Consider the following 20,861-nt stretch of genomic DNA (forward strand, 5'->3'; position numbering starts at 1 on the left):
CAGTTCATGTCATCCACTGGCAAATCCAAACACCAGAACAGAGTGTGGGTTGATCCAGGTTTGGTCACAACACAAACCACTGCACAACGTGGAATGCGAAGGTGAGGTTGCCTGTGCCAGATGTGATCACAGCACCCAACCAGCACACATGAGAACCAGGAAGGGAGAGGGAAGAGCCGGCAGGGGGATTAAAGGATTGGTCCCCTCGCTGGACAGCTACTCCCACTGGAGAGCGTGAGCTGGGATGGGGACAGACCAGACTAGGCAGGGCTACAACACCTGTGCGCCGCATGTGGACTAGATCAGGGAAAAGCCAGGCTGGGCTGATTATTCCTACTGGTGCAATCTACAATTAGAGTTGGTGAGGGTTGTTTGGGCTTAGCCGCAGCATCAGCTGGCAGAAGCTGGCACTGGGGCCCATTTCTGTCAAGTCAAACCACAGAACTACCCGAAGAGAGCATAATCCGGGAGTGGGAGAGACCTGGGAGGGATATAGTGGGCTCCTCCCTCTTGGTTACTACTCCTGCGGGAGGGCATGAAATCTAGGACAGGGGCAGGGGTGGCTAGACAGAGAGGTACTGAACAACATCCATGAGTGCTGGATAGTTGAGCTGGTTAGATGGAACAAGGTTTTAATACCCGTTGACATGTATAAGAGCAGAAGGGGATGTGGGACAGACTGGACTAGTCTGCCACACATACTGACAAACCAGGGTAGGGGGTGGGCCTGGTGGGGGTTATTGTGGGTCGCTCTGACTAGGCTGCAGCTCCCACTGGTTTATGTGAGGGCTGTGTATGTTCTGGGCAGAACCAGGCTGGACTGCAACACCCATTGGTTCCAGTGGAAGTAGGGACTGAAACCAGAACCAACCCAGCAATTTCAACCACCAGCTGATAGGGGCAATGGGCTGTGCCGGGCCTTGTACTTGCTAGTACATACAAGAATCTGGTCTGGGAACACCTCAGACAAAATTTCTTTGGGGATCTCCCCAATCAAAATGCCAGACTCAGAACCCTAACCAAGAAAAGACAGAAGACAGAACAGGTCAATCAACCACCTCAGGTATATGTTGGCAGCGAAATGCTGGACAAATGGAGACTCTATGATGGACTATGTCATTCAGTGGATTCTTCAGTGACCTCATCGTGCTCGGAGTGGCGAGACTGGCAGCAGTTCAGAACTGGTGAACTATCAAAACCACATGAGCAAGTATCTCAGAGCATGCCCCACATCTGGGACCTGGGATGGGTGGCTGGGAGACTGGGTGGGCTTCTCCCTTAAAATCCCCCTTTACCTCAGATACATGAAGGAAACAATATGGGAATAATAGTCTTACCCATTTCCCTATAGCTCCTGAACCTTTTTACCGTAATTAACTATTTAAAGATTGTCAACAATATAATTTAAAAAATATTTTAATTTATCTTCAAAAAAATTTGCAAATATATTACATGCACATGTTCATGGGAGCCATAGAAAATATGAAACTCTAAGACTTGTGGGACTAGGGGAGAGGTACCTGGATAAGCTTCTTCCCTTCGTGTGTGTGAGGATTCAGAGGTGGAGGCATGGAAATGGACAGAAGAGCAGGGTTTATTTGGAACAAAACAAACAAGGTCCAACACTGTGGGACAGCAAGTGAAGCTATCATCTGTGACACAGGAATCCCACGTGAGCTCTGATTTGAGTCCTGGGTGCTCCACTTTTTTTTTTCAACTGTATAAATTTTCTTTTTGATAATTTTTATGTATTTGATTAGGGTCTAATAATCAAGGGCTAGAAGAAAGTAGGTGAGACCATTGTTTTGACATTCTCTTTTTTTCCTTCCTGTTTCTGAGGGTAAGAGAGAAGCCACACCTAATCTCCCAACCATCCTAAGTTTCCCGATATGGGGCATTCTCTGAGGGTCCTGCTCAAGTGGTTTTGATAGTTTAGCTGTTCTGAATTGCTGCCAATCTTGCCACTCTAAGCATGATGAAATCTCTCCCGAATCCACTGGCTGACATAGTCCATCTTAGAGTCTCTGTTTGTCCAGGTACTCACTCCCAGTTCTTGGCTGGGGTAGTTGATTGATCTGTTCTGCCCTCCATCTTCTCTTATGGTACCAGGTGTCCTCTTCAGACTCCAATGTACTGCTTTATTCCCCATGTGCATCTGGATGTGCTGTCCACTGTTTTGTCTAAGCCACTGAGGAGACCCAGCTCTGACACATGCATTCCACGGTCAGGCCATGGAACCTGCAGTGTCCTCCATGGTTGGGTTCTGAGTCCAGCAGTTCAGTTGAGGGGATCCCCAAAGAAGCTTCATCTGAGGTGATCCCAGACCTGATTCTTATGTGTGCATGCCAATACAGGGTCCGGCACAGAACTTCACCCAAATTAGCCTATGTGCACACTGTTAGTTGCAATTGCTGGGTCAGTTCTGCCTCCAGTTCTGTCTTCTACACAAACTAATGGGTGTTGCAGTCCAGCCCAGTCTTGCCCACCACACACTTGGCCCCACGCAAACCAGTGGGAACTGCAGCCTAGTTGGAGCGACCCGTAATAATTCCCACCAGGCCTGCCTCCTGCCCTGGTTCTTGTGCTTGCCAATATGTGCACCAGACTGGTCCTGTCTCTCTCACATCCCATTCAGCTCTCATACATGTTAATGGGCATCGAAGCCTAGCTTAGTCCAACCAGCTCCACTATCCAGTCCACCCATGTACTGGCAAGTGCCACTCTGTTTCTAGCCATGCCTGCCCCAGTCCTGGTTCTCATGCTCACCAATGGGAATGGCAACCCAAGAGGGAGATGCCCACTATTTCCCTATTGGGCCAACTCCCATTCCTGGATCTTGTACTCTCCAGGTGGTAATGCAGTTTAGCTCCACCTAGCCCCTGTGCCTGCATCTGGTAGCTGGTGCTGCAGCAAAGCCCAACCATCCCACATCCCTTCTGGCTTATACCAGTAGGTACAGTCAGCCCAGCCTGATCCTGCTTATATGTAGGCCAACAGGCGTTGTAGCCCTGCCCGACCTGATCTACCTCCAGTCCCAACTCTCACACTCACCAGTGGGAGTGGTGGTCCAGCAGAGGAAATCCCTGCAGCCCCCCCCCCCCACCGGGATCACCCACTCTCCCCTGGGTCTCACGTGTGCTGGTTGGGTGTTGTAGCCCAGCCTGGTATGGCCTGCCTCACATCGGCGTTTGCCAGTGGGTGCTGTGGCCTGTCCTGGCCTACCCCCAGTTCCAGCTCATGCTGGTTGTGATTACAGCCTAACCAGCCCAGCACCCCAGCCAGCCCCCAGTCCTGGCCCTAATGTGAACTGGCGTGTATTATGGCCCGACCTGGCATGACCCACACACCATCTGGCTCTTGGATTTGCCAGCGGGTGATATGAACTCTCTCAGCCTGACTCACCCCAGTCCTGACCTAAAGGTAAGCCTATGGGTACTGTCACCTGGCCTGGTCTGGGCTGCTCCCTTTCTTGCTTCTTGTGCTCACCTGCTGTGACTGTCCTGACAAAGGAGTTGCCAAGCTCCTGCATCAGAACCTCTCCCAATGCCAGATCTCATGCATACCTGTGGGTCCATGGGCCAAACCTATTTAGTCCACCTCCTGTCCTAGCAGGAGCAGTGGCTTTTCCTGACCAGCCCTCACCCATTCTGGTTCTTACTGATGGATGTTATAGCCCAGCCAAGCCTGGTCCATACCCAGACACAGTTCATGCATGGCTTAGCAGGGACAGAGACCTAACCCAGCCCATCCCACACCCATCTTCCTTCTCATGAGCTCCAATGGGTGCTGGAGTGTAGTCCAGTCTTGCATGCCCCAAACCAGTCCAACCCGTGCCGAGGGAGACTGCATCCATTGTCCAGAACAGACTGCAACCCCCTTCTGGCCCTCATGTTCACTAGTGGGCACCACAACCCAACCAAGGGGTCCACTTAGCTCCCCAACCAGGTCTGATCCCAGCCACAGCTCTTGTGCGTGCCAGTGGTTGCTCTGATCCAGTTTGGCATAGCTCCTCCACTGTTGTGGCCTTTGCCTTTGGATGCTGCAGCCTGGCCTGACTCTGTTGGCCTCTGTCCCAACTCTTGCTGGCGGTTGCTGCAACCTGGCCCTGCTCAGTCTGCTCTCATGCCTGACTCATGCAAACCAGTAGATGTGGCAGCCTAGCCCAACATGACCTGCATTCCTTCATGGTTTCTGCACTTTCAGTGGGCTATGATTTGCCTGCGCTGCCCGGTCTACCCCCTTCCAAAACCAGCTCACACATTTGCCAACAGTTGGAGCTACCCTGCCCAGCTTGCCCAAAACCCGGTCCTGGACCACATGCTCATCAGTGGGAGCTATATCCCATTAGGGGAGTTTCCCAGGTTCCCCCACTTGGGCTACTCCCAGACCCAGATCTCACACATGTCAGCAGGTGCTTGGCCCTTACCTGACATGGCCTATCCCATCCGTCCTGGCCTTTGTATGAGCTGGTGTGGCCCAGCCCAGCTCACACCCTGTTTTAGGGTGCTCATGTGGGTGCTGCAACCTGCATCTGTCCCACTTATTCCCAGCCCCAGTGCCTTTGAGCAATGGTGAGTTCCATGGTCATGCCTAGCTTAGCCCATCACCATTCTAACTCTTAAGCTGACCAGCAGGACTTACGGTTCCATAGGTTTAGGCCCACATATCCCCCACAGAATTGAACCCCAGGTTGGGTTCTCTTGTGTGCTGGTTAGTGTCATGACCCAGTCTAATGTGACCCATCTCCTGATCCAACATTCACTGTCAGGTACTGTGATCTAGCCCTCCTAGACGGGTCCCCAGCCATAGCTTGCATGTGTGCTGGTGTGTGGTGGTCAGCCATGTTCCATGCTAACAAGCCCAACCCAGGACTCCCATGTGGGCTGGTACATCAATCTGACCCAAAAATATCTTCAGGTCTCTCCCCTCCAAACCACCAGGTCTCAGTCTCCTCGCTTATCTGCAAGTACAGTGGCCCTGTCATTGGGAGTCTCTCAGGATTCATTCCTCAGTTACATATGCAATGGCTTTATCCATGGATGTCCCTAGGCAGTAATTCCACATCCCCAAGATCCCAGACCTTGCTGCTGGGCAGCCAGTGGGCGAAGCCCACAAGCCCAGGACTTTACCCTCTGCTTAGCAGAGGTGGATGGGGAGCTAGGATCCTCAGCAGGAAGCCTGAGCAGATATCCTACATCACTGCTCAGACTTACCTGGACTTCAGGGCTGCACTGTTGATCTAGCTTCCTGCTAGCTAATACACCTGGTAAAACATCAGAAGATGGCCCAAGTCCTTGGGCCTCTGTCATCCCTTTTTTGAACTTCTAGCATTGGACTGACCCAGCCCTGGCCTTTGTGGCCATTTGGAGTGTGAATCAGCAGATAAAGACTTTTCTCTCTCTCTCTTTCTGCAACTCTGCTCTTCAAGTAAGTATTTTTTTTTAAAAAAGCACTTGTAATTGAAATTACATTATTTTCTATACAATTTCCTCTTCATTGATAGTGTCTCAAGCAGTGGAGTCAGTTTGCTATTTTGTTTTTTAAAGATTAATTTATTTTGGGCCCAGCACAGTGGCACAGTTTTTAAATGTCCTCGCCTTGTGCGCCCCGGTATCCCATATGGTCACTGGTTCTGATCCTGGCAGCCCTGCTTCCCAGCCAGCTCCCTGCTTGTGGCCTGAGACAGCAGTTGAAGAAGGCCCAGATCTTTGGAACCCTGCACCCGTGTGGGAAATCCGGAAGAGCTTCTGGCTCCTGGCTTCGGATTGGCTCAGTTCCAGCTGTTGTGGTCACTTGGGGAGTGAACCATCGGATGAAAGATCTTCCTCTCTGTTTCTCCTCCTCTCTGTATAATCTTCTTTAAGATTAATTTATTTTTATTGGAAAGGCAGATTTTACAGAGAGGAGGAGAAACAGAGAGAAAGATCTTCCGTCCTCTGGTTCACTCCCCAAATGGCCACAATGGCCAGAGCTGAACTGATCCAAAGCCAGGAGCTTCTTCCTGGATCTCCCCCATGGGTACAGGGTCCCAAGGCTTTGGGCCATCCTCTGCTGCTTTTGCAGGCCGTAAACGGAACTGCATGAGAAGTGGAGCAGCCGGGACCCAAGCCAGTGCCACTTGGGATACTAGCACTTGCAGGTAGATTAGGTAATTGAGTCATTGTGTTAGCCACAGAGACTATTTACTTTAACTATCATATAGATAGCATGATTTGTACTTTTTTTTTTTTTCACTGTGCTTCTTGTCCTTTTCCCTAAAGCGGCTGTTGGGGAGTTAAGAGGACAGAGAGAAAGAATATGGGATTGGTGTGAGAGATACTTGTGTATGTGTGTTTTAGTATATTTGGACTGCTTTAATGAAATACCAGGCACTGGGCAGCTTATGAACAATAGAAACTCAATTCTCATAGTTTCAGCAACTTAGAAGTTCAAGATCGGGGTTCTGGTAGATTGTCTGTTGTAGTCCTGATTTCTGCATCATAAATGTGTTTTTTTTTGCTGTGTCCCACATGCCAAGAAGAGGAAATTGTGTTCTTTTTGACTCTTTCTATAAAGACGCTCATTCATTCCTGGACTCTACCCTCACAACCTCATCACCTACTAGATGCCCCAACTTGTAGCATGATCACCTTGGGGTTAGTGTTTCAACACAGGATTTTCAGGGGAGCATGAGATTCAGTCCCTTGCTGCTTGTGTCCATATAAGTACACCTGTCACCAATGTATTCTTTAGACTAATTGATGAAATTAATTTTGGCAAGGTAAATTTGTTTCTAGTGATCTTGTAACTCTTTTTTTTTAAAGATTTATTTATTTCTATTTATTTATTTGTTTATGTATTTATTTTTATTGGAAAGGTAGGATATACACTCTCTAAGTGGCCGAAACGGCTGGAGCTGAGCCAATCCGAAGCCAGGAGCCAGGAGCTCTTCCGGGTCTCCCATGCAAGTGCAGGGTCCCAAGGCTTTCCAGGCCACAAGCAGGGAGCTGGCTGGGAAGCAGGGCTGCCAGGATTAGAACCTGCGGGATTAGAACCACTCCAAGTGGCAGCTTAATGCATTGCACCACAATGTTGGGCCCACACATGCTAGTCTTCCTGAGTTTTTCTCTCTCTCTCTCTCTTTTTTTTTTCTTGTTGACATTTTTCAAGAGACTGAGTCAGTTAGTTTGTAGAATGTTCCACATTCTAAAATTTCCTAATTATTTCCTAGTAATGTTTTAATTATCTTCAGTGGTTTTTTTTTTCTGTCTTTTCTCATCCATAATGCAATTGGTGGTACCATCACTGAGAACTATCTTGCTCTTTGCTTATTATAATTTTATTTTTTGAGCTGTTTATGGTGGAAGAGGATCAAGGATGAATATGTTGGTTCTTACCTTGTTTGAATTAACTTTGAATTCTCACCTCATTGTGTATTTTTGAACCTGATTATTATTTTTGTATTTTGCCTTTGTACTTTTGGAGAAGGTTTTTTTTTTTTTTTTTTTTTTTTAGATTTTTTGTTGTATTACAAAGTCAGATGTACAGAGAGGAGGAGAGACAGAGAGGAAGATCTTCCGTCCGATGATTCACTCCCCAAGTGAGCTGTAACGGCCGGTGCGCGCCAATCCGAAGCCGGGAACCAGGAACCTCTTCCAGGTCTCCCACGCGGGTGCAGGGTCCTAATGCATTGGGCCATCCTTGATGCTTTCCCAGGCCACAAGCAGGGAGCTGGATGGGAAGTGGAACTGCCGGGATTAGAACCGGCGCCCATATGGGATCCCAGGGTGTTCAAGGCGAGGACTTTAGCCACTAGGCCACGCCGCCGGGCCCTTTGGAGAAGGTTATATGGAATGATAAAAGGGCTGTTAAATGCTTCAGTCAATGTTTTTACTGTGTTCTCACTAATTGTGTTATTGGTAAAGAACTCTTTCTAGTCCTGCTTGGTATTGGGAACTTTCCTTTCCTCATACATGTGTCATTCCTTCTTATGCATAAAATAAAAAGAGTAACCACATATCACTTATAAGCCTGAATTTCATGACTTGAGCCTGAATGCACGGGGTTCCTGTGATTTTTAAGGGGGATAGTTTTCTTTAAAATGTAATTATGGTGTTGGATTGCTTTGTTTCTTCTCACTTTGGTACAGCAAAATACCAGTTGTGCCATTATTTAATATTTGTTGAATTCTGATGAGGGATTTTATTATTGTTGCTTTGTCGCACTATGTATCTTACATGCTTGGGATAATACAGGACCCATGTAAGAATAGTCAGTGGGGCCCGGCGGCGTGGCCTAGTGGCTAAGGTCCTCGCCTTGAACGCCCCGGGATCCCATATGGGCTCCGGTTCTTGTCCCGGCAGCTCCACTTCCCATCCAGCTCCCTGCTTGTGGCCTGGGAGGGCAGTTGAGGACGGCCCAAGGCTTTGGGTTCCTGCACCCGCGTGGGAGACCCGGAAGAGGTTCCTGGTTCCTGGCTTCGGATCGGCGCGCACCGGCCCGTTGCGGCTCACTTGGGGAGTGAATCATCGGATGGAAGATCTCCCTCTCTGTCTCTCCTCTCTGTATATCTGACTTTGTAATAAAATAAATAAATCTTTAAAAAAAAAAAAAGAATAGTCAGTGAAAGTCACCACTGTGCTGTGTCTACCATTGCACTTGTATGACTCAGCCTGGTGAGAGACAGAGAAAGGGCAAGCACCATTTATCAGTAATTGGTTTTTGAGTACCTAATAGGCAACAGACACTCTTCTGAAGCATTAAGTCATGAAATTCCTACTCTCTAAGGATTTTGCATTCCTCTGGATTAGTCAACCCATGAAACCTGCCATTGTAACCCAGAGGGAGGGGCTCCCTGTGTGTTTTTTTTTTTTAAGATTTATTTATTTTTATTACAAAGTCAGATATACAGAGAGAGGAGGAGAGACAGAGAGGAAGATCTTCCATCTGATGATTCACTCCCCAAGTGAGCCGCAATGGGCCGGTGCTATGCCAATCCGAAGCCGGGAACCTGGAACCTCTTCTGGGTCTCCCACGCGGGTGCAGGGTCCCAAAGCTTTGGACCGTCCTCGACTGCTTTCCCAGGCCACAAGCAGGGAGCTGGATAGGAAGTGGAGCTGCCGGAATTAGAACCGGCGCCCATATGGGATCCCGGCGTGTTCAAGGCGAGGACCTTAGCCGCTAGGCCACGCTGTCGGGCCCAGCTCCCTGTGTTTTACCAAGTCAGAAATGATAGATGTTAATTAGCCAGTCAGGAATCTGGGTCAAGAATATTCTGAACTGAGGGACATTGAATGAGGAGTCACAAAGGCAACAGAAAAAAAGAAAAAAAGTGAACTCATTGGGATATTACAAGGAGGTAAACTGAGAGTACAGTTTCTCGAGGTATGGTCCTTGCGCTGTCAGGATCATCTAGGAGCGTGGTTCTTTCAGGCCGTTTGGAGCTTTCTGACTCTTGTTGTGGCAGGTTAAGCTATTGCTTGGGGGGTGCTTTTGTTGTGTATTTGAGTGCTGGTTCTAGACTTCTGTACTTTAGATCAGGATTTCTGCTGATCCTGGAAGACAGGAGATGACGCTGTCTGTAGTAGTTGAGCTGCTGTCATCATGTGAGATAGACAGCCAGATGGAATTCCGGATTCCTGGCTTCAGCCTGGCCCATTCCTGACTGTTACAGGATTTGGGGAATGAACCAGCAGATGTAAGATTTTGTTTCTTTCTCTCTCTCAAACAAAATAAAGATTAATAGATAAAATGAACATCTAATAGTATGAGACACACGCGTCTAGAATTAAGGGGTATGAAAAAAGAATAAAAATTGAGTGTGATGTATGTTACATTATTGTGCAGTTTTATGATTGGCTAATTTGTATAGACCACTTGGCTAATTTCTGTAAACTATTTTACTTTAAAATGTGATAATTCGTCTATGAAAAAGTAATCAGATGAGGTGAATATTACTATAAACCTTAGGCTTTTGTCTTAAAAACAATTTATCAATTAATCTTTTATTAATTGAATGTTTTGTTTTTGTTTCAGTCCAAGGACAAGATGATGAGAGGCTCTCGCAGAGGATGTGTTAGACTTAGAGTGAGTATTCAATTTCATGAACACCAATTTTGATAGAAATTGTGTTTTGGTAAAATTATAGACATCTAAATATAATATAGCTTCTTCACCTCATTGTTGGGGAAGGCAACTGAAATCTCAGAGAAGAAAATTGACTTTCTGAGAAACTGTTAGTATCACAACCAGGATTAGAATGTTATTTTGACTATGGTTTAATGTGATATCTGTGGTTCAGTGACCTACTGGTTTTTTGCTTGTTAGTTTTAATTCCTGGGACAAGGGCTGGAAAATAATTGAGTTGTGCTGTTGGTAGTATAGCAGCAATAGAAGAAGCTGAAAGGTTTCCACTGTTAGTTGCTTGATTTGTCCTAGTATACGTTATTTGTTTTCCCATTTTTTTTATTATATTTTTGACAATCTTTACATAGTTGATTAGGGCACGAAGGTTCAAGGGCTACAGGAAAGTGGGTAAGGCCACCATTTCCACACATTTTTTTTTCTCTATCTGAGGTAAAGGGGAAGGTAAAAGGAAGAACCCCCACCCAGTCTCCCACCCATCCCAGGCATGCTCTGAGGGTCTTGCTCAAGTGGTTTTGATAGTTCAACAGTTATGAATTGCTGCCAGTCTCGCCATTCCAAGCATGATGAGGTCGCTGAGGAATCCTCTGATTGACATAGTCCATCTTAGAGTCTCCATTTGCCCTGTTTTTCACTGCCAACATATGGCTGGGGTAGTTGATTTATTTGTTCTGTCCTCTGTCTTTTCATGGTTAGGGATCTGAGTCCGGCAGTTCGATTGAGGGGATCCCTAAAGAAATTTTGTCTAAATTGAACCCAGACCAGATTCTTGTGTGTACTTGTAGAATGGGACCTGGTACAGTGCATCGCCCCAATCAGCTGGTGATTGCAATTGCTGGGTCAGTTCTGTTTCCAGCGCTGTCTTCCACTGGAACCAATGGGTGTTGCAGTCCAGCCTGGTTCTGCCCAGCACACACTCGGCTCAGTTGGAGACACCCACAATAACCCCCACCAGACCCACCCGCTATGCTGGTTCCCATGCTTGCCATTATGTTCAGCAGACTAGTGCAGTCTATCCCATGTCCCATTTAGCTCTCATACATGTCAATGGGCATTAAAGCCTGGTTCAACCCAACCAGCTCCACTCTCCAGCCGACACACATGCTGTTGGGTGTCTAGCCACCCCTGCCCCTGTCCTGGTTTTTGTGTCCTCCAGTGGGAGTGGTAACCCAAGAGGGAGGAGCCCACTCTTTCCCTTCTAGGCCACTCCCGGATTATGCACTCTCCAGATGGTTCTGTGTTTTAAATTGACAGAATTAGCCCCCAGTGTCAGCTTCTGTCAGCTGATGCTGTGGTTAAGCCCACCCACTCCATTTGTAGATTGCACCAGTAGGAACAATCAGTCAGCCCAGCCTGGCTTTTCCCTGATCTAGCGCACATGAAGTGCACAGGTGTTGTAGCCCTGCCTCGTCTGGTCTGCCCTCATCCCAGCTCATGCTCTCCAGTGGGAGTAGCTGTCCAGCAACGGAACCACCCCTTATTCCCCCTGCCAGCTTGCCCCCTCCCTCCTGGTTCTCACGTGTGCTGCTGGGCGCTGTGGCCACATCCAGTATAGGTCATCTCACCTTGGCATTCCATATTGTGTATTGGTATGTGTTGTAACCAAACCTGGCTCGACCCACCCTCTGTTCTGTGCTTGGATTTGCCAGTGGGTCATGTGACCTGGTTCATCCTGGTCTGCCCCTGATCCATGCCAACTGTATGCCAGTGGGATACTTTCCATGGCCTATTCTGGGCCATTTCCCTCATGCTTGCGCTTACCTCCTGGTCTACATTATTTGATGGTGGTATATACAGCTGTGTTGTCCAGCAGAAATATATAACTTGAACTGTATGTAGAATTTAAAATTTTCTAGTAGCACATTTAAAAAGTTAGAAGCAGGCAAAATTAATATTTTGTCTGGGCCAATATATCTAAAACACTATCATGTAAGCAATAAAAATTATTAAGATAGTTTATATTCTTTTTTTGATATAGTCTTTGAAAGGTCACCTTTTACACTAAGCACACTTTGACCAGTTCCATAGCGTAACGATTTTCATATCTACTTTACACTCAGAGCACATTTCAATTCGCTGTTGCTGTGCTTTTGAGATGGCCTCCAGTGGCCCAGTGCCCATCTTTTTAATGGTATAGACCAAAACCTCTTGCTGCATTTTAAGTGCCCTTTTTTTTTTTTTACCACCATTGTCCAAATAGATAAAAACAAGAACAAAAGCATGACTGGAGTTCTAGTTTCTGCTGCTCCATTTCCCTAAAGAAGGTGCTGAACTTGATCATAGCTAGGTAAATCAGCTTCTAGGAGCCTTCACTTTTTTTGTTTGTTTGAATCCTGTGCTTTTTTTTCCCCTTGCCATCTTTTGTCTGCATTTCTATTTTTCAAGACGTGAATATATTTGACATATTGTTGCTTTTTCTAAGAGTCTTGGACAGAATTGAGAATAACTCTTAAGAAACCAAATTATATTGAAAAAATGATCTCAGCTCCACAGGAGTAATGATTTGCGGGATGGAAATTGGAGCTGTTTCGCTTTTGCACATACCTTTTGGTACCATAAAGGTTTTTAATAATTCAGCATATCATACTTATGAAAACTACTTCTTCTTAATATCCCTTCTGTTTGCTTGGTCTAATTGCCTTCCTAAGCACTTCTATTGACCTCAGTTCCCACTCAGTCTGATATTAACTGCTTTTTTGGCTTGAGATTGGCTCAGGAGTGAGACTTTGGCAGGGCTGTGTTGAGACAACACTTCAATTGAATTTTTTTGGATTTGGGCCATTGCTTCATTGTTTCAGTGAATGCATTTTTTTGTTTTTTGTTTTGTTAATTATTTTTTAGTATGGTTAAGGTAATTATTAGCCATCATCACCACTAGCTAGGTGAAAGATTTTACCCACTGTCTCTGAAGTCTTTCTAGTATGCCCCAATTAAATTATTCCCCTTTTGTCTCCTAAAGTAATCACTTCTATATAATCACTGCTTGAATTATTTTTTGAACTTTTATCACTCTTATGAATATCTCTAAATTCTACCTTTATCTTATTTTAAACTTAATGCCTTTCATTAGCATTTTATCCATTTAATATCAAAACCCTTTGGTCTATTAGACCAGAAATCAGATGGTTTTACTGATTGTACAACTGATACATTTTGCTGTGTTCCTCTGTCCTTTGTCTTTTTTGTGAAAATTGTCTAAGATAGGGTCTAGCGTGATAGCATGGCCGTTAAAGACCTCGCCTTGAGCGCGCAGGGATCCTATATGGACGCTGGTTCTAATCCCGGCGGCAACGCTTCCCATCCAGCTCCCTGCTTGTGGCCTGGGAAAGCAGTTAAGGATGGCCCAAAGCTTTGAAACCCTGCACCCGTATGGGAGATTTGGAAAAAGCTCCTGGCTTCGCATTGGCTCAGCTCCAGCTGTGTGGCCGCTTGGGGAATGAACCATGGGACGGAAGATCTTCCTCTCTGTCTCTCCTCTTCTCTGTACATCTGCCTTTCCAGTAAAAATAAATAAATCTAAAAAAAAAATGTCCGATATATCTTGAGACTAGATCAGACTCAGATTTAGTCCTTTTGGGCTGACAGTAGATCTGCTGTTCTTTTAGCAGGAAGCACATAGTGTCTAGTTTTAGTTCTTTATTGAAGTTACCAGGCATTGATACACAGTAATTACCGTATTAACTCATTAGAGGTTGCAAAATCATGAAGGTCTATTATTTATTTATTTATTTTTATTAAAAAATGGTTTTATAAGAAGATATTTCTCCCCATGTGTTGTTTGGTTATAGTTCCAAGAAGCACGACAGCTGTGGTTCTTCCCATTTCCATACCTAGTTTTCAAAGTAATGAATTGACTTTAACAACACCCATTTATGTATAATCCAGAAGAGTTGTAAACTGACTCAGGCAGGAAGTAGAAGTGAGCAGCCCAATTGTTCTACCAAGGGTGAATGGATAAACAAAATGCATTAAACCTAAAAAAATGCAATGTCGTTTAGTCTTTTTAAAAAAGAATTTTTTTTTTTATTGGAAAGTCAGATATACAGAGAGGAGGAAAGACAAAGAAGAAGATCTTCTGTCTGCTGATTCACTCCCCAAGCAGCTGCAATGGTCAGGAGCCAGGAACCAGGAGCTTCTTCTGTGTCTGCCAAGTGGGTGCACGGTCCCAAGGCTTTGGGCTTCCTGGATCACAAGCAGGGAGCTGAATGGGAAGCAGAGCTGCCAGGATTCGAACTGGTGTCCATATGGGCTCCCAGAGCTTTCAAGGCAAGGACTTTAGCTACTAGGCTACCACCCCGGGCCCTATATTAGTCTTGAAGGAAATTCTGGCACGTGTGAAAACAAGAATGAACTCATGCTGGGATCCCATATGGGCGCCGATTCTAATCCCGGCAGCTCCACTTCCCATCCAGATCCCTGCTTGTGGCCTGGGAAAGCAGTTGAGGACAGCCCAATGCATTGGGACCCTGCACCTGCGTGGGAGACCCGGAAGAGGTTCCAGGTTCCCGGCTTCGGATCGGCGCGCACCGGCCCGTTGCGGCTCACTTGGGGAGTGAACCATCGGGCGGAAGATCTTCCTCTCTGTCTCTCTTCCTCTGTATATCTGACTTTGTAATAAAATGAATAAATCTTTTTTTAAAAAAAAGAATGAACTAAATCTATTATGCTGAGATAAAACAATCACAAAAATACAAATGTTGTATGATTTCACTTACATGAAGGTACCTAGAGTAATCAGATTCATGGAAAGAAAAGGTAAAAAGGGAGATCCCAGAGCCTGGATTTGAGCCTTGGTGGAATGAGAAGTTCATGCTTATCAAATGGGAAAGGTGAAGAAGTTGTAGCGATAGTGCAAATTGTTGCACGCTGAAGTGAATGTGTAAGTGATACCACTAAGCTCTACACTTTAAAACTGGCTGTGAGCAGTAGATTTTATGTTAGCACTGCTTACCACTGCAGAGAAGCCCCCTAGCGTTACCTCGCAGTTCTATAGGTCAGACATCTCAGCTGAGTTCTCACAGGCTGTACTCGTGCCCGGAGGCTGAGAAGTCCTCTTCCAAGCCCATTCAGGGTATTGGCAACATTCAGTGCCTTGTGTTCTTAGGGCTGAAGCCCTTGTTTTTCTTGCTGGCTGTCAGTTCTCGTCTGCTCTCAGCATCCAGAGGCTGCGTGTAGACTTTGTCATGTGCCTCACTCCATCTGTCCACTTTCAAGTCACACATGTACAAGGAATTCTTCCTGTGCATCGAATCTCCTCTGACCCCTCCCTCATTCTGCTGCCAGCTGGAGAAAATGCTCTGGTTGTAAGACTTCTTGGTTAGATATGATTGGATTAGAACCACCAGCTATATTACTGATTTCACAATTTCTATCCACACTCAGGGGAGGAGCTCATACATTAATAGTCATTCTTCGAATTTGTTTACCACGTAGAGTGACAGGGAGGAACCAGAAAGACATGTGTTTGAATCCCTCCCTCCCCCGCCCCTTTTTTACCCTTTGCTTTGTGGCTTGAAAGAGGTAGGCTATTTACAAACTCCCAAATTTGAGTTTTCTTTTCTTTAATATCATTCGTACTGGAATTTGTGATAATTACCTGGCTGTGTTGTATAATTTGAACACAGGATGCGATGAGGAGTGGGGAAGGGACAGGATCCGAAGTACAGTCAGTGATAGCTCAGCAAGCCTGTTTGGAATCAGACAATCTATTCGCCTTATCTGCCATCCTCACTGTTCCCGTCACTGCTGTCCATGAGCAGTGATCATTTGCTGGATGTGAACTGTGTACCACACCTTGGCAAGCTTCACACCTCTGCAATTGTTACCTTCATAGAGGCTAAGAAACGCCCTAAATCACAGTAAGGGGGAGAGCTGAGTGAAGCACGGCCTTCATTGTGCTTTGTCATTCCTTGTGGCTTCTGGTGTGGCGTGTGTGTCCTGAATGTTCTGCACTTCCCGTCTGGTGAGCTCACTTCTTAGGAGACTTTCAAACATTTCGTCTTCTGTGAAAGCTTCTTGATCCACATCTTCCCTTCAGGTTGGGTTCTCCCCCTTCCTTCCTCTTAACATGTTGCTAACAGACATGTGAGTACTTGCTGTTAATATTACATACAAACTTGTATGCTTTTCCTACTAGGTAGTAACTTCCCAACTTGTCATGGCACATAGTAAATATACCCAAAAATGTGCTTATCGGTGTAATTCTAAGTATTTATAAAAACAGTGAGTTAAACATTGTAGATTTTTTTCCTTACTGTGATTTACATACAAAAGCATTATGGAAGTTGTTTATCCTCAAGACAGTATGAACTTTTGATATGATATCTTTTCTGTAAAATAAAGCAGAACACCCATGTGGTTTTAGACCACATAAAATAGAGAAGGGATAAGAAACATGGAAGAAACTCAGACCAGACACTATGCCAGATAATTTTCACAAAGATTCCACTGACAACCCTGCTGGTCAATGGTGTTACTTCATTTTACAGATGAAAAGGCTGAGACTTAAAAACTACTTTACCTAGATCATTGTGATTGTGAATCTGGGCTTCAGCTTGAGCCTATCTCATCCCAAAATTGCACTAATTTCTTAGCGTTGCTAAGTTCCCATTTCTCTGAACCAGGTGAGTGAGTGGAGACGGCCTCAAGTTGTTGCAAAGCAGTATAGAAATAGAGGAGCCAGTGGGCATTGTGGTGTAGTGAGGTAAGCTGACGACTGCATTATCAGCATCCAGATTCCTGTCCTGACTGCTCTACTTCCAGTCCAGCTGACTGCTGGTGACTGGGGAAAGTGGAAGGAGATGGCCAAAGTGACCGCAAGAGGCCTTGAAGAAGTTCTTGGCTCCTGGTACTGACTTGATCCAGGTTTGGCTTCGCCGCCATTTGGGGAATGAACTGCTGGGTGGGTGATCTCTTTCTTCATCTATTCACCTTTCTGTCTCTCTAACTCTGCAATAGTAATAATAATAATAATAATAATAATAATAATAATAATAATAATAATAAAAAGTAGAGGAGCAAAGCAGAGAAGTGAAAAAGTTAATAATTGTGTTGTTTACAAAGTTTGTGCCACTAGGTGGTGCTCTTGCCTTGATGAATAAGTAAAATGTTGCTTGTATTCTGGGGCCCTCTGCCATATATATATACCAACCAAAAGCAAAAGTATTATCATTTGCTGGTAGTATCTACAAAATGGAGAAAATAACAATGTTAAAGGGGCAGTGCGAGGTAGAAGCAAAAATAGGGTTGTATAAAATAATTCGGAGCTAGATTCTGCTGCCTTCTGGCTTTGGGACTTAAGGTAACTGATTCATTCATCTCCAAACACTACTTTGTTTACCTCTGGAATGAAGATCATGCCGTGTCGTGCCATTTGCTAAGAATTGTGAATAACATATTAATATATTAAAGTATGCTAGCACAGTGGAACTTAATGTTTTTTAAAGATTTATTTATTTTTACTTGAAAGAATAATACAGAGACAGGGAGAATGAAAGAGAAAGGGAGAAAGATCTTCCATCCACCGGTTTACTCCCCAAGTGGCTGCAGTAGGCTGGAGCTGAGCCAGGAGCTTCTTCTAGGTTTCCCACATGGATGCAGGGAGCCTGCACCACATGGCACCTTGTGAGCTCCATCCAGGCCTTGCAGAAGTGGCCACTGTCTGCGACACTGCCACAGCTTCTCTGGGATGGTTTGGTCTCCAGGCAGCTTCCCTGGCTCCTGCTCCCAAGGGCAGCAACAGGCCCAACCCCTGGCTCTCCAGGCACATATGCACTGTTTGTATCCGGGTGTGGTAGAGGAAAAAGAATGTGTAATGACTTGGAAAATTATTTCAAAATGCATGAAGATGCTTCTAATACTTCTAAATGTTTCTAAATGCTTGAAGACACTTAGACTGGCATAAAACCAGTGTCTTGTGGGTATAGACCACCAGTATACCAGTACTCAGGCATGCACAGGCAAAAAAGATACTTCTATTAATATTTGTGAAGTTCATGTGGAAGCTTCGAGTATCAGGAATATCTTGGACAAAACTTTTGCTTGTGTAATTAAGTTGAATCCAAAGACGATGACTTTGAATGATTATGGAGTCTTCTTGGTTTTGTCACCATATCAAACATTATTAGTATTGGAGTAGAAGATAATATCATTCTCAGTGTTTAGCTCTCTGGAAGTGCCTGCCACATTTTAGAAGATTTATAGTTAATATATCTGAATAAATAATGGACATTTATCTTTTAATGTTTTCCCAATGTTTTAAAATAAAACATTTTATATTTCTTTTTTTTTTTAAGATTTATTTTATTTTTATTGCAAAGTCAGATATACAGAGAGGAGGAGAGACAGCGACCCAATGGCCAATGCTGTGCCGATCCGAAGCCAGGAGCCAGGAGCTCCTCCACGTCTGCCACGCAGATGCAGGGTCCCAATTCTCTGGGCCATCCTCGACTGCTTCCCAGGCCACAAGCAGGGAGCTGGATGGGAAGCAGAGCTGCCAGGATTAGAACCGACGTCCATATGGGATCCTGGTGCGTTCAAGGCAAGGACTTTAGCTGCTAGGCCACCACGTCGGGTCCACATTTTATATTTCTAAACAAACAATCATGTGTGACTTAAAGTAACATTCCAACCAGCAGGATCAACTACAAGTTGAGTATCTAAATATTTGGGACCGGAAGTGGTTCAGGCTTCAGAACAGTTTCATATATGAGGGGGTCCTCAGAAAGCTCGTGGAAGATGCACGTCACTGCAGAATACACATGGGTTAAGAGAAGATTTTGCTCAAAAATAAATTTTTAATTTCATATTCTGTGCAAGTTTTGAAATCCTCTTTCACATTCTGTGCAAGTTTTGAAATCTGCATAATGAGATTCTTAAGGATAAGACCCAAATTACAACATAAACATTATTTTTAAGATTTGTATGTTTTTATTGGCAAGGCAGATTTTCAGAGAGAACGAGAGACAGAAAGATCCTCTGTCCACTAGTTCACGCCCCAGGTGGCTACAACAGCTGGAGCTGAGCCAGTGTTAACTGCAAGAAAATAGGAAAAAAAGATTAATACTATATAAAAATATGGAACAGATTTAAATTTTGAAAAGAGAATAGCAAAGACTGTGTGTCATATAGGTGACATTCTGTGACAACAGTGAATAAATTAGAGATCTTAACAAAGCCCATGTCCTAAATGATTCATCAGTGAGAGTAGAAATCATAATGGAAATTTTGAAATATTTAAACCTGAATGATAATGAAGGAACCATGTGTCAAAATTGTATCTAAAGATGTCTGTGATTTATGATCTTAAATGAATATTTTATGAGATGAAGATTGAAAATTAATGAACTAATAATTAAATTTCAGAAGCTTGGATAGGAAGAGTACCATGAGAAAGTAGAAATAAGAACATAACGAAGAATGTATTACTCAAATGGGAAATAAATAGCAAACTGAAAGCTGAGTGTATGAAAAAACAGTGATATAAACCCATAGCCTGGGGAAAAGCAAAGGTACAAATAAACAATATTAAGAGTAAAAAAGGAGAGAAAAGTACATACATAGTGAAGGTAAAAAATTGTCAGTGAACTACTGTAAAACATTTTTCTCAATAAATTTCAAATATTTATATAGGAATGAATGATTACTAAACCAGTTTAAATCATCAGAATTAAGAAGTAGAAAATGAATAGTACTCTAGGATGGGTGTTGTGGTACAGTAAATTTTTTTTAAAATTATTTTTAATAATCTTACTTAGTTGATTAGGGTAAAAAGGGTCAAGGACTACAGGGTGAAAGTGGGTAATACCATTGTTTCCACACTAATATTGTCATTTTTCCCTGTGTCTGGGGGGTACAGTAAATTTTAGGCTGCTGTTTGGAATACTGTACTTATATCGAAGTTCTGGTTATAGTCCCAGCTGTTCTGTTTCCAGTCTAGCTGCCTGTTAATGTGCCTGGGAAGACAGCAGAGAAGAGCCCAAGCACTCGTGTCATGACAGCCATGTGGTTAATTCTAAAAGACTTCCTGACTCCTGGATTCAGCCTGTCCCAGCCCTGGCTGTTGAGGACGTTTAGGTTGTGAACCAACAAGTGAAGGATCTCTCTCTCTCTCTCTCTCTCTCTTTCTTTCTCTTTCTATCTTCCCCTTTCTCCCCCCTTTTGTCACTTTTTAAAATAGATTCTTTTGTTGTTATTAAAGACTTCATTTTATTCATTTGAAAGGTGTAGTAATAGAGGGGGAAAGAAAAGGAGAGAGAGAGTCAGTCTTCTGTCTGCTGTTTCATTCCTCACATGGCTGCAATAGCTGAGGCTGGGTCAGGGCTGAAGCCAGCAGCCAGGAACTCTAATGGGTCTCCTACATGGATAACTGGGGCCCAAGTGCTTGGGTGTCTGCTGCTCTCTTCTTGGGAACATTAGCAGAGAGCTGGATCAGAAGCAGAGCAAATAGGACTTGAACCAGTGCGCCCAACATTGCAGATACTATGCCGTAACTCCTCCTCACAGATAAATCGTTCTTTTTAAGTACCATAACCATTGAAGAAATTTAATCAATGGTTTAAAAAGCCTACTCAAGGGCTGATGCTGTAGTGTTCCAGGCTAAGCCTCCTGTGGTGCCAGCATCTCATGTGGGCTCCGGTTCAAGTCCCAGTGACTCCACTTCTGATCCGAATCCCTCTAATGGCCTGGGAAGTCAGTGGAGGAGGGCCCAAATCCTGGGCATGTGGAGTCCCAGAGGAAGC

General features: G+C 44.6%; 1 protein-coding gene across 4 annotated transcripts in view; it reads left to right on the top strand.

The window, feature by feature from the left end:
- The window catches only part of OSBPL9 (oxysterol binding protein like 9), a 162,650-nt gene that overhangs the window by 22,248 nt on the left and 119,541 nt on the right, over positions 1-20,861 (top strand). For all 4 annotated transcript variants that reach the window (XM_058654925.1, XM_058654928.1, XM_058654920.1 and 1 more), the window contains exon 2: positions 10,015-10,065. In XM_058654925.1, the coding sequence (XP_058510908.1) occupies positions 10,015-10,065 (51 nt within the window). The remainder of the gene's footprint in view (positions 1-10,014; positions 10,066-20,861) is intronic.

This window comes from Ochotona princeps, chromosome 2, assembly GCF_030435755.1.
Source record: "Ochotona princeps isolate mOchPri1 chromosome 2, mOchPri1.hap1, whole genome shotgun sequence".
NCBI classification, from domain to species: domain Eukaryota; kingdom Metazoa; phylum Chordata; class Mammalia; order Lagomorpha; family Ochotonidae; genus Ochotona; species Ochotona princeps.